The sequence below is a fragment of the Fusarium oxysporum genome, chromosome III (genome assembly GCF_013085055.1).
Source record: "Fusarium oxysporum Fo47 chromosome III, complete sequence".
NCBI lineage: Eukaryota > Fungi > Ascomycota > Sordariomycetes > Hypocreales > Nectriaceae > Fusarium > Fusarium oxysporum.
This window is the reverse complement of record NC_072842.1, coordinates 3,350,083-3,364,335: the sequence shown is the minus strand read 5'-3', so window position 1 is coordinate 3,364,335 and position 14,253 is coordinate 3,350,083. Positions and strand designations below refer to the sequence as shown.

The following is a 14,253-nucleotide window of genomic DNA, read 5'->3' as shown; positions in this document are numbered from 1 at the left end:
ATTTCTTTTTAGCACCGTCAGCAGCCAACAACCACCGAGTTGCGATACGTACCACTTCCATGAACGCCAGGTCTCATAACCCAAACAATATCTCATGAGGAGAGGCTAATCAACCACCAAGTATCAGCCATCGCCTACATCTACGAACTCATTTCCTCATCACGCTCAATCTTTCGGTTATTACCATCTTCACCACGTCGTCTTGGACCGACGACTAAACCAATTCTAGCATGATACGGTGATAGTCGCTCGCTATCGTGGGTCATCCATCCATCATGCCTCAAGCCCAACATCCAATCGCTACACTTATATTTATTGTTTTCATTGTTTGGCTCGTCTTTCCCGATAGCGACTACTCAAGCCAGTCTCTTACTCTTTCCGATCTCGCTGGCGAGAGACTTGATCATTTTCAGGATGCTCTGGACGTGCTGAATGCTTCGCGATGGGGCGATTTCGTACCAGTCCCGGGGAAAGACTCCAAGGTGAAGCCATCTTTTTTGAATCTTACGGGTTTTCGTGCGGATGATAACCTCTCCTGGGGCGGTTTGAAAAGGTTTCGCGAGCGGAGTTTGGCCTTCAGCCGACATGCCATACCACCTGTTGGACAGCATAATCTGTGGGACACTGGACATGGTGAGCCTATTTGGTTGAATGCATCAGGGACTGTTCACGGAGAATGGGTCAAGCCAAAAGGCTCTATCTCTAGAGGATATAACAGCTACAATCTGAGCAAAATTGCTCCTGATATGGACTGGATTGGTGATAATGTGCCTTGGGCGCGTAACATCACTGGTCGCACTGGTCGCATGATGCTGCGCCTAGAAGGGAATCAAACCATCAACGAGTATGAGCAATTACCAACTCAAAGTAGCGTCCCCGTCGCTGGAGGTCTCATACGGAGTGTCAAAGGAACGACTACTATTGAGGATACGCATGGCTCTGGCCATGACTGGGAAATGAGGCTATGGGGTGTTCATTGGCCACGTCAGGGTGTGGTTTTGATGACCACCACCAGCGAGAAGTTCGAGGGCATATTCGGCTTGCCACACCTTACACCAAGTGAGGATTTCTTCCAGTCTAGTCAGAGGTTACTTAACGAGTCGATCGCCCACACCATTGCGACGAAGAGGGAGAACATATATGCAGACCAGACTGTACCATGGACTTCAGATCTGGAAAACCCTCTATACACTACTAATCCATCGCCACATTGCGAATATGTTATGTATGCGCAAGTCTTTCCACCAAGTCGAACCCATTTCAACATAGATTCCCAGGAATCATCGCGGGACACTTTAGAGTCTATTATCGACGCTATCGAGTCAGAGTTACAATCACCTGTTGGCGCACCCATCCCAAAGATACCCAAACTCCAAATGTCAGCTATCATCTACTCTCCAGACTGCGGCTTCTTTCTGGAGACCAAAGGACCGCCAGATTTTGGCCCAAGTGAGGCCCAGCACTTAACAGGCATGAAGATAGAGGTTCAACTATACCAGGTCAAAACATGGATTCTTGTCTACGCAATCGTTGTATTTGGCCAGGTCAATCTCCTCAAGAACCAGATGCGCGAGTCCTGCACCCCATCGACCATGGGTCGAGTGAGCTTTTGGACCATCGCCATTATGCTCATGGTTGACGGTATGACCTTCACTGCTGCAGCAACTTGGGTATCATCTGCTGGCGCCACCTTTCTGCCAACATTGGCCCTCTTGTTTGCCGCATTTCTGTCCATGACCATTGGTGGAAGCTTTCTCGCCAAAGTCCATGAAGTTCAGCTCCCTGAAGCCCGGCCTCGACGTGAGCGGGAAGCGAACAACATGGTTGATAACACCAATGGTACCGAACTACCCGCAGCGACGACTTCAGACAGATCACTCTTGCCGGAGCCTGTGACAGCACACCAACCGGCCAGGCCTCCGCCGCCTCGATCTCAGCCACAGCCTGTGATTATCCCCTCCGATCAAGATATTGATGCCGAGATTGCTGCTGCTGCAGTCCCTGGCGCCACAACTGCGCAACGTGCTGAGGAAGCCCCCCAGTCCTTCCAGAGCATCATCGGCCGCATGATTCTCTCCTCCCTGTGTATTATATTCCTGGCCATTTCTTCTACAACATGGTATCCCAATCTGAGGTCATTGTTCCTGAATCTGTGTGTCCTCGTCTATCTATCCTTTTGGATTCCTCAAATTCTCCGTAATACCCGTCGAAACTGCCGCCGAGCTCTTGGCTGGCCATTCGTCGTTGGCCAGTCCATCTTACGTCTTCTCCCCGTAGCCTATTTCTGGATCAAAGAGGACAATTTTCTTTATGCCCGCTCGGATCGGCATGCGTTCCTTGTCTTTTGCGCCTGGCTTTGGATACAGCTCATCATTCTTGCCGCACAAGACATTATCGGTCCCCGCTTTGGCATTCCCGCTGGCTGGGCCCCTGATGCTTGGGACTACCATCCTGTTCTTCGCGAGGATAGCCTCGAAGCTGGTGGTTTGCCAATTGGCCTGGTTGCTGATGACACACCTGGTATCGAGCGTGCCCGATCGTCAGGTGATGATGGCAGCAAGAAGCAGAGCACGACGAGGAGTATCGACTGCGCAATCTGTCGTGAAGTCCTGGAGGTGCCAGTGCTCACAGCCGAAGACGAAGACACCGGCGTTGCTGGCGTCTTCGCTCGTCGTTTATATATGGTCACACCTTGCAGGCATATATTTCATAGTGCTTGCTTGGAAGGTTGGATGAGATTTCGACTTCAGTGTCCCATATGTCGAGAGGAGTTACCACCCCTGTAACACCGTCACAAGATGGACATTCGCACTTTTACACATGGGTGGCACTGTTCAGTATTAGCGCGAATTTGAGATGTTTAGGTCCCAGAATGACATGCATGATAGGCGCTGGATGTACTATTAGAGTCTGTCTCTTAAGAAAGTTTTTGTTGCATTGATAACGCAACATTGATATGGTAGTGCAACACATTTCCCATCCTCCTTGAACTCCGAGTCCGAAACACCACCTCCTCGAAAGACCATGTCTATATACACGGCTGGTAAACCATTTTATACAGCACGAATATGAGCGCCAATACTCCTCTGGCCTCGCTACCAGTTCAGCCGAGTTTGACGAAATTTAGAATCAGGAATACCAGGTGGCAGACCGCGAGTGCCAACTTGAAGGTCCGCAACTCGAGTTCGAAGGTCGAAGTCAACGGAACGAATTGTGAAGCGCTTTTCTTCAGGGACTATTCGTGGTATGGGCCTCGTGATGCCGTCGACATGATACGACTCGACCCCCATGGACAGCGCCTCTGACTCCTCAAGATTCATGACCCATGCACTAATATTTGCAACCATCTCGCTATCCCACATGCCCTCACGGCGGGCACTGCTGCGTAGAAGCTGAATAGCTCGGCGCCTTGTTCCTGGATCGCGACATTTGGTTGCGACGACAAACAGAGGAGCAACAATCCCTATGTCAGCTGCGAACCTGGGCTTGAGATGCGGAGCTGAGAATCCCATGGCCGGGAACAAGTCCTGGCTTTGCCAATTTTCGCGCTGGCGATGTTGGCATTTCTCAGGATCGGGGCAATCGCGCGAGGCGGCTCGCCTCTCTTCGTCACCGACTATTTCGGTACCAAGATCGACTATTGTTTGAAACTGAGGAAGAAAGTTGTCGAAGTCAGACTCCTTATCACTGAACATCATGAGGTACAGGATTCTTGAATTCGTGGACAGCATTTTCAGTGCAGCAATGCCTGCTTTCTCCTGAAGGCTGACAGAAGGATTGTGCCGTGTGAAAAATAGGTTGTCGAACGCTTTTCCCCAAGCGTCCAGGTAATCCTTGAAATGAAGACCATAGTCAAGCCACGATTGGGGTAGGGTACTCTTGAGGTCGGTCTTCATGGCGAAAAGCTCCTCGATGTATCTCATAATTCTAGCGTTTAACGCATCACAGGCCACTCGAGCTTCGACAACAGATGTAAAAGTTTCAGGGATCGAGAAGGGCTCCTCTTGCGAAGGGGTAGTTGTGCCACTCGGACCAGGAGATTGTGTTTGCGATTGTGAGCTGAGCCTTATACTGAACGGCTGGGGGAAGTGGAATGCCATATCGTAGGACTTTGCTTGAATCGCCAGGCGAGTAAAAATGATAACCAATTCCTCCTCCAGCGAATTTTCGGAAACTGGAAGGAGTCTTTGTCTTTGTTGAGTGCGGAAGATGTCGAGCAGGCCAAGTCCCGTCTGGATCTGGTGAATGGCCTGCCTGTGATCACCAATAAAGGAATCAAAGCAGGCCAGAAGCACATTCGCCATTATCGAGGTCCTGTGTGATCTCTGGTCTTGGGTGTTTAGTTTCACCAAAGCATTGCATGCATCACCATATCTCCTAATGGCAACTTGCCAATGACCCCTGACAAGCTCGACACGCGCGTCACCACCCATCTCGGATCCACTGTGCATATTCAGGGCAGCTGTCTGCTCGAGAGTCTGATACAGAGCACCCAGTGCAATAACAGCGCATTTGATGGCATCTTCAGAGTGGCACGCCTGCAATACATAGTGCGTCCAGAAGAGATTGTTGAAGAAGCCAGAAAGCTCGTTAGCAGTATGTGAGCGGAATATGTCAAAGTAGAAGGATTCATTTGGTTGAATCTGCATAGCGGAGGATGGACGGTAGGTAGTGGGTGACGGTGAAGTAGTCCCTGGGGATGTGGTCCTCAAAATTGATCTTTGATGGGCCCGACGTGGCAGGAGATGGTAGTCGCCGTGGAGAGGAGCAATGGAAGTGCTTGAAGATGCTTGGGCATCGTATGCTGGCATCGGCTTTGGAGCGATCCGGATCTCCTCGAACGGACGGGAACTGCGACTAGGGGGCGGGTAGCCTGTGCAGGTTTTGTTGCTTCGAACGCATTGCGTACAAGCTGGACGAGCCTCGTCGCATTTGATTCGCCTTTGTCTATAGTTACCACAAAGGTGAGATTTTGACTACCATTACACCCAAATACGACCAAGGTTAAGGAATAAGGGATAAGGATTGGGGAGACGAACTTGCAATTGGCACATCCTGTCTTGACTTTTGGCTTACTTGTCCGGACACGCTTTGCTTTAGCTGGAGGGGCTGCTGATGGTGCAACGAGGTCGGATGAAGCTGAGGTAGTCGAAGCGACTGAAGCGGTTTTAGTTGAAGTGCCGGCAGCAGAGACAGATGGGCTTCTGGTGGTAGCGATGCGTTCAGTATTACCGGCACCTGTAATGGGAGTGGCCGGGGTACTCGTTGAGGCAGGAGAGACGTTGCTGCTGCTGTAAGAGCTCTCTGTATAGGGAATATCGATGGTATTGAAAGTGTTGACGCTGGTAGGGTGGGGAATAGAAGACGGATGAGTGGTCAGATCAGTTATTGGGAAGGTCGTAGTCGTCGATGTTGAAACAGGTAGTTGCACCTGTGCTTGTGATTCTGTTGTTGGCGTTGCTGCTGCTTGGTCCCTTGACGACGAAGAGGACGCATGGTTCATATTTGTAAAGGATACATGCGAGTTTGCTTGCCCTTGTGCGTGTGCATGTGCTTGTGCTCTTCCCCCCGCTCTCTCGGAATGAGACGATAAGTATTCCTCTTTAAGCCAACTCTGAGCCATAAGTACACCTAGACAGTAAAGGTTCCTCAGCAACTCAGCAAAGCTAGCAAGTAAGTAATGATACCTTGAGGTATCGTTTCACCCCGTTCAGATCACCGCGGCTCCTCGCGGTAGCTCTACGACCACACGTTTTCTATCGAACCGTTTCTCGGCCGAGAAAACGGAGGAGGGTGGAGGGAAAGGGTAATTTTAGCGGTAGTCAACAATCAAAGTTTCTGCAAGAAAAAGGTGGCAGAGGACTAGAAGCAGCCGGGGTAATAAAAGGATTTGGGAGGGACTAGGAGCCAAGAGTGGACAAGCAAGCAAAAGAAACTAAAGTAAGGCAAGTCAGGTAAGTCGTCACAGAGATGAGCACAGGGCTAAGTCGATACGCATGGAAACGCATAAGGGCAGCCCAACTGTGGCGGACAGTGTCAGCCCCGGTTCTCGGGCGCAATGAGGTCTTTCTATAGCTCATCACTTTTTCATCAATGCTATTGTGATCCCAGGGGCAGATCAAGCATCCATCGAAAGCATACATTAACAGGCATAGATGGGGCTCATACCGATATCACCGCCACTCCCAGCCAGGAGGAGGGAAAGAGGCTGAGGCCATCGGTTTCACTGCCGGGGATAGAGACAAAGGGCCTGGGGCAATGTGCTCGGCAGCAGATACCATGGAAGTTTGGCGGAGCATTGGATGGGACAAGAAGTCCAGGGTTCCCTCGTGAGACAAAGACACTGACTGACTGTACGAGTCGAAACAGAGACGGACCACGGATCGCCGGTGGGCTTCTTCTAGACATTACCCATATCGACTGCTCTGGTACGGCGGGCTCTGCCAAACTAGGAGTAGCACGCTCTGTGTAACCATCGCTAAGATCAAGCCGTTGCAGGACAGGCGAGACAGCCGCTGCAAAACGCATCGCTCGAGCACATGGATGTACCACTGTAGAGGTGCGGGTATTGTTTTCCAAGGCATTGCCACGGGCGCCAGGGTGTTAGAGAGGTACCGAAGTGCACATAAGTGGTGCTTGTGGGAGTTTTGACCATTTCCAGTTGAGAATCCGTGATAGTGAGTGGATTGGGTGGTGAAGATCCATGAATGGAACTTGTGGTGGTGGTACATCGACATACTCCCCGAGATGAGTGCGACATTGAGTGAACACGCAGCGCGAGTCCTGTTAGTTTGTGCCTGTGCCTGTCTCCTTTGAGCAACTCCAGGACATGGATGGCTGATTAGACTTGGACTTTGGGACACCGGAGACAGGCCCGGACCCGTCCCATCATGAGCCTCGGGCCCTCCCCTCCCCAGCGCCGCTCTAGTGCATCCTTTTGGCGCCCCAGAGCTTGCTTCTTCTTTGGAACGAGACTTGCTCGCCCAATAGGGACTTGACATTTGACAGGGGGGCGCTTGTGCGTTCCTGTTGTTGGTCGCACAAGGATAGCTAAGCCGTCCTAAGACGGATTGACGCTCAGTACTCTGCAGTTGCAGGGCTGTTAGGGGCGCACTTAGCGCGGTGGCGGTGGGGGACAAGGGCATCTGACATTTTGTTTCTTTCCCATGTACATCATGGGTGTTCCTTGATCGAGCAAGCATCCATGCTGGTGTTGATACTGATGTGATCCTCCCAGCTGTGTTTGGGGGGGCCCAGTGAGTTGGTTCAGCGCTGTAGCACTAGGGAAGATGTTTGATCTTGGCATAACAACATGTAATATCTCCGATGCATGTCCGCTGTGGGCACGATACAAAGATTCCCTGAACTCCTTTTCAGACAGTACTCTAAGGTATTATTGCCGGTTTCTTTCCGTTGAACTCGTCAGACAGCCCGGTGCTGACTTGGCCGATATTTGGTGGGGTTCTCAAGCGTGGCCGCCGGCAAGTAATTTTCAAGTATGGGATTTACAGTACATTGGTTCTGCGAGAGGAAAAAGCAAAAAATGACAGCAAAGCAAAGCACAGCAAAGCACAGTTCTGCAACTCAAGAATATGTTTCACTTTCTCGTTATCGTTTGTGGAGCTCCTTGTCCTCAGCCACCGACTGTTTCTGGGTGCCCTCTCTAGCTCTCTAGCCTCTACATATGGACATCTCGACTGTTAGATACCCTCCACATCGGGAACGTCCCAAGACAAGAAACGTTTATGAATACGTAAGGGAATCACAGATACCTTAGTGATACCGATTGATGGATACTTTCAGAATGCGTGCCAGCCTGTCTCAATTCTTAGGGTATCTGCAAACCAAATTGGTAAGGCGCTTAGTAGCCTTCACAAGAATACTCCAGCTTGTACTATTGTGTACTCGTCTAATCTCGAGAATCTAGATCTCGATAGCCTCTCCTTCGGGTTGGTACCCCATATCATCCGGGTGGGCTACATACCCTTATGTTCTGCACAATTCACGTTCGCTGTGCAGTAGGAGATTTTCAGCCTTTATTGGGGAGGGGAGTTTCTTGGCTATCCCATCATGCGGCGCAGTTGAAGACTAGACTGTCTCATCATTCGTATTAGTCTGTGACCCCTTGCAGCGCTTGCACTGATTGTTGAGTATTCGTAAATCTCACTACCGTAGCCAATAGCTGCTACCGAAGGTTCAATGTCTCATTACAGGCATCTTGCAGATTGCAACACATACTGTACTACTGTACATCCAACTTCGTTCCCAGGCAGGCGGCAACTTCCGCTGAAGGTATCAGTGCTCAAATCCGCCAAGAGATAAACCTGGCTCTCTGGAGCTCCTCTAGGAGAGACTTCCCGGTGGGACGGTACAATTTGTCAGACACCTATTATTACTTGTCTTAATTTTAGTCTCATTTTACGAGTAATTCTGGCTTGTTGAGGCGGGGTAGGTTGAGCTATTCGGTATCGACGTTCTGGGACAAAGAGCCCAGTATTCGAAGCTGAGGATTGAGGGCTTCCGGGAAAGAGTGTGATGATTTTTATCATCTTTTGATATCAATTAATCTAATCGTTACCATCTTCAGCCTTATGGGATCATTAAGATCTCGCAACACTCTCAGCCAACATGCTTTGCGGCACGGGGCCCGGTCCGTTGACCTAGGCTAGGTTATCTTCATGTAACAGCAACATTGCAACCCATTTCTGCCGGTATGGCCATGTGAGCATCAGCCCATACCCATGCTAGTCATGGTTCATAATTATGCCCCTGATACTCGGTTCGGCTCTCCACACCGGGCACGTCGACCGCACAGTAGCTCGTGAAGATCACATTTCGGCCACGTTGGCCGCCGACGGCGTCTCCCGGTGCCAGGCTCTATCTTATCCTGGCCTCTCAAGCTATTTTTCTCCAAGTCTTGCCCTTAATAGCTATGGACAGTTTTTCTCCTATTCGAGTCAGATCTCCTTGCCGGTCTCTCCATATTAACAGAATTTGCTGATCGTGTTATTGGCCCGCTGATCGTTGTATCCAACGATCACACTGGCGTATAACGTTATCCTTCAGGGGTTCTCAAACATCCCCGGAACGTGACAATATCGGACGGTTTGCTGTTTCAGTTTCCAATCCTCGTTCCCTTGAGCTACTGAAAATTACTTTATCCAATGTTAAAGCTAGTCTTGTGTCGGGAAATGACCAATCATCCCAGGGTGATTAACGAATACTTGTCCTGATATTGAAACACCTCTGCTTTCTGGAGATCCATGGCATTGCCAGCCGTAACATTGGAATTGCCAAGAACCAGTCCTCCCCCGAGTTGGATGCTTTGCGTTGTGTTGCGTTACAGTGCGTCGGCTCCGAATTGGACAAACGGCCGATTGGTAGGCTAAGCAAGGGCTGTCACGGTATCTGTCACTGAAACCCGTGCGGATTGTTTTTTCAAACTGCTAGGGCGATGACAAACAGCAGCCACCTACCTATACAATACAATTGGATGGCTCGCTAAAAGGCCCACAAGAACCTCTGTTTCCAGAAGCGCTCGTGTCAGTGAACGATATGCTAAGACAGTTGCCTAAGTCATGCGTCAACGTCTTCTACAATTCGGCAGTCAATGTGGATATGCCTGTCTGCGTGAACTCCATTCTCAGTCGATCATCAAGACAAAGTCCAAGCTCAACTGCTGCGACCTCCTGACTCATGTCTAGGTAGCATTCTTGTTCATCTTTTCACTCAGCCAACACTTTAAAGTTCACAAATTGTACACCAACGCCGACGAGGGTTTGAACCAAGCCCGCAGACGCATAGCCAGTAATAAAATCAGTCACTGATACGACAACCAGCCGAGAGAACCACAGAGTATCGCCCTAGGCTAACAACGGTAGAGAATGCGAGCAAGACATTGATTGACAATGAATCGGCAATGTAACCTCATCTGGCAGTTGAGTCCGTGGCCTCGGCAGCCGGGATTACCACGCGCCTTTAATCTCATCTCAACAAAGTCTAAAATAGCTCAGAGATGTATCCGCCACGTGCAAAATACAACGGTCTGTATTCTTATGGCATAGCTAGTCTATTTCAGGGTAGATTCAGCCATAAAAAAAGTTGCATGGCTGCATGGGGCGTGGCACTCACACTTGTGTCGAACTACTGTGTACCTACCAAGTCAGTCCTTCTAAACGCCACGAGCTATTGAAGAAATGAAACCAGTGTTGAAACGACTAAGGATGAGAGAGTCAATCTTGGGTCTCGTTCCCAGCCTCAATAAACGTCGAGTGGTCGGCTAAACAAGTAGTAGCTGATGTTGGAGGGAAAAGTCAGATCAAAGGATACAGTTTTACTGCCACTCCGGTAGTTCGGAACTTCCGTTCATCACTAGAGATCGAAACTGCTCTGCTAGACAGGAAGAGAGTTTACGCGTGAGTCGGCGCCTGCCAACATTTGACACAATGCATTTCATAATCCATTATTCCTGTACCCACAGTCAGACGGCCTTCGTTTCTATACTAGGTTATCCTCGGGTAAAGCAAGCAGTGCGTCTGACAGAAAGTACGTCGGTTCTTGTTGTAACACCTACAAGTAAATATGCACACAACCGGTTTGAGGATGTAACAATACCGACAATTCTCGTACTATTGGATATAAGGAACCATTCCGGAATTTGACCAATGGCACTGGGTTTCCGTAGCAGCGAGTATATGTGTAGGTGATCGCACCCCTTAAACCTCTGGTTCTCTGATGTTTGAGTGATCTGTGATGGGTATTAGAATCTCAACGGAGGGCACTTGTTGCAAGTCTTAGGTACTATAGTTAAGTGCTTCTAATAGAAACAGGATCAGCCGAGAGGCTGTATGTACATGAGCTGAAAATCCCCACATGTACAGGAAAATATCTAGGAAACTTGGCCCACTAGCATGGAGCTTATCGAAGCCTCAAGCCTCATTTTCCACAAGGTCATGGCCACGGAAAGCTAATCTTCACAAGGTACGTTATCTAAAATGCGCTTACCCCTTGGGTTATTTCACATCTAAGGGTGGTTCATTGACTAAGAAACGGGTAGCATGGTAGCCTCCTCCCAGCCACTACTGTCTTGCGCCATCAGATGAAATTATCAAGTACCGTGATATCTAAATTCATACTTATATGTTTCGTTTGAGTGAACCTTGTACTCTACCAGCTAGTCCCTATTATGTTTGACTGTACAGGGGATCAGCTGTCCACCTAGCTCCGTAACGCTGTCAAGCCCACCTAGCACTGGGTGAAGACCCGACAAGACTGTTACAATACCGTGCTTTCTATTGGATTGGTCTTCACGTTGGTGGTGTTGTAGTCACTGGGGCTGTTCGTTACATCGAGGTCTTTCATAACAAAGTATCTGCCCATGCATCTCAATCAGATTGCCGATTGAGACTTCTCCTGTCGAGAAGTGCTGTATAAGGGCTTGTCTCGGTATGGAAACCTTATAGTAGCATGCGCCCATCGGCCTCGGGGCACTCTTTCATTAACAGCCTGATGATTTCTATCATAACATATTCATAAGGTTTTAGCCATGTGGCCAGATTGCTCTACCTTAGGCTTGCTCGGCAGGATCTGATGCCGGTAGTCAAGGTGGAGTTAGTAAACACGGCACGGCTGGGAGCGGCAGTTCGGACCATTAAGTTCTCACATGTAGCTAGTGAGCACCGGTGGCTTGGTTTTCAGGAGTCTTGGTGAGACTTTGATGGTCTAGTGTCGAAGTCTGTCGTTGGCAACAGCGCATCCCTTACCTCGGTTATTGGTGGGCAGATGTTGTTGTTGATCACTTAGCTGAAGTATTGTCGGTAAGTTATCTGCATTTTGTCCCAAAGAAGCTATGTTTGCGATGTGATCCCTCACAGGCTTTTAATCGTTGGGCCTAACGCCAATAAGGCGTTCGACGACGACCAACGAGTTTAACATATGACTTGAACATCATTAGGTACTTATAGTTATATTATGCATCTGGCTATTCTCTTGCTTTGTGACATATTACTCTAACCTGTCGGGTAACTCCTCATCAGTGATCGATTTGCTGTGATCGATGATATGTTCCGAGGTGCTAGGCTGTTACTATACGAATTACCGAAGTTTGTCAGCGGAAATCAACGACGTCCATAATGGGAACCCCGCAATGCGACCTATGACCTTAACCTGTCTTGTAATGTCTTTTCAAAATGGCAATAGGGTGTTCAGGTAGTAGCCATGGTCATGCAGCTTCGAAGCTGTGCAGTTCTCGCCGTGTTGTGGGAGGGCGTAACGAACTTGTAAGCAATTGAATTTCACACAGTCTTAACCCAGTGAACACACTTTCTGCATATCTTGCTTATGCCTTATATGAACAACAAAGTCATGCATTTCATTATATCTATATATTGAGAAGAAATGGGGTAGTAATGGATGGCAATCGACAATATCCTGGTCATAAGCTAGAAGTCTTGACGGCTATTGGATCAAAAGGTTCCAGCAACGTTAAAAGCCAATTAGACAGACAAGGACGCGACAGACGCAAGATCAGAAAACTCTAAAACAGACAAGTCGCCAATACAAGAACTTGGTTTTTTCCCTATTGCTGTTACCAGAAATCAAAAACCAAAAATGAAAAGGTTGTTTGCCCTCGAATGATACTGTTGTGATGTGACTACCCTATAATGCCGGGGAGGTTGAAGGGACCTGATTTCTCACCAGGATTGGCTGGTGAGTCAAGTACCTATCAGCCGCGACAAGGCGACCAACCAAACTGCGAGAAAAAGTTGGTGGCGGATTTTCGCATCTTCAATTCTACCAACCCACGCAAACTCAGTTTGCGATCGTGCTGCTGCAGCGATAGTCGAACCGATACTGCCGTGTAAACACCACCAACATCGCAATGTCACAGGATCAGCCCCAAGCGCAACCTCCGTTGCCCGAGCGTAATGCATTTATTCACAACTCTGCCATTGCTGGTGCAGTCATTGCACCTCTCGCCATGCTACTCCCACCACGAAAGATAGATCTTCGATTCTTCGTCCTCGCCAGTGCCTTCTCTCTTGCCACAAACCAGCTCGCTTACGAGTACACGGGCTCGTCAATCTACTCACGGTTCGGCAACCGTGTGGGCTCTATATTCGGAACCGAACTTCCCGAAGGCGCTCAGCGCACCCAACGACTACTACGTGAGCACCGAGAGCGCGAGGCGGCACTCAAAGCTAGACTAGGCCAACAGAATCCACAAAGCGAAGAGGAGAAGACAGGTGTGGCCAAGGCGCTCAACGATGTGTGGATGGGAGGCGAGGAAAAGAACTGGCGAGAGCAGCGTGCCAAAGAGCATCAACAAAAGATGGAAGAGGGCAAGGGTATCGGCGATATCATCATGGAGCAAGTCGCAGATGTCTGGAGTGGAAATTGGGGAAAGGGTGCCAAGAAACAAGATGACGAGACCACAACGGGCGATTCTTCATCGATCGGGAAGAAATAACACTATCTCAACCGAGGAGAGACAACATAGATGTTCAAACAACACTGGAGGGGATCATCTAGTCCTATACCCATTGTCGACAAAATGCGACATGCACAAGACCGAACTGTACCACTATTAACGGAAAAGGCGAAGGGCCGCCAGGGCAATATGACTGTAATGAGCAATGAAGAGGGCTAGGACAACGTATATAGGGCAGCTCATGTCATGTACGATACAACAGTTTGTATAATCACGATCTTATCTCATCTACCCAACTCATCAGTCACTCGACAGGAGCATATCGGGGCACTGACCGGAGTACCACATGAGCAGTTAGCAATCCGCAGTGCAAAGTGTTGTCAAGAAGTTTTCAGTCAATACAGGCTAGCTGCGTTCTCGATAATGGGCTGGCTGCTACAATATTGAACTGGTGCTTGCATCATTCATACCATACCCGTCGTGTCTACTGTTGACAAATCGAGCGTTGTCGTGTCCTGGTCTTCCAACACAGAAGGGAGAGCGAATGTTGGGGACTTTTGCCTGCCAATGGTCTTGGCGTTGAGATCATCCCACCAAACTGATTCGTTATACCATCGGATGTGAGAAGTTGAGGTGGATTGCCTGATATGCATCGACTTCGGAGCTGTACCTTCTTGTCCAAGGGATCTCTCCCTCCCGAAGCCTGGCGTGGAATGGGACAAAGCGCAACGCGTAAATTGTCGTCCACTGCAAAAGATCTCATCGGAATCCGTACAACTGATTAATATGGGCCCACGCCATCAACGAGTTCCACTGCGTGCCAG

General features: G+C 49.2%; 3 protein-coding genes across 3 annotated transcripts; 2 read left to right on the top strand and 1 right to left on the bottom strand.

The window, feature by feature from the left end:
• Window positions 1-57: 57 nt before the first annotated feature.
• On the top strand, window positions 58-2,944 carry FOBCDRAFT_24509 (uncharacterized protein). The gene has a single exon (XM_031177020.3). The coding sequence runs from the start codon at window positions 276-278 to the stop codon at window positions 2,784-2,786; it is 2,511 nt and encodes an 836-aa protein (XP_031048153.2). The 5' UTR covers window positions 58-275; the 3' UTR covers window positions 2,787-2,944.
• Window positions 2,945-3,095: 151 nt separating this feature from the next.
• Window positions 3,096-5,503, bottom strand: FOBCDRAFT_130728 (uncharacterized protein; the record flags this gene model as incomplete). The annotated part of the gene is made up of 2 exons (XM_059607873.1): window positions 3,096-4,873; window positions 5,077-5,503. 2 exons carry the CDS (start codon window positions 5,501-5,503, stop codon window positions 3,096-3,098), a joined length of 2,205 nt encoding a protein of 734 aa, XP_059464482.1.
• Window positions 5,504-12,789: 7,286 nt separating this feature from the next.
• FOBCDRAFT_24501 (uncharacterized protein) lies at window positions 12,790-13,572 on the top strand. The gene has a single exon (XM_054703870.2). The coding sequence runs from the start codon at window positions 12,881-12,883 to the stop codon at window positions 13,466-13,468; it is 588 nt and encodes a 195-aa protein (XP_054559845.1). The 5' UTR covers window positions 12,790-12,880; the 3' UTR covers window positions 13,469-13,572.
• Window positions 13,573-14,253: the final 681 nt, after the last annotated feature.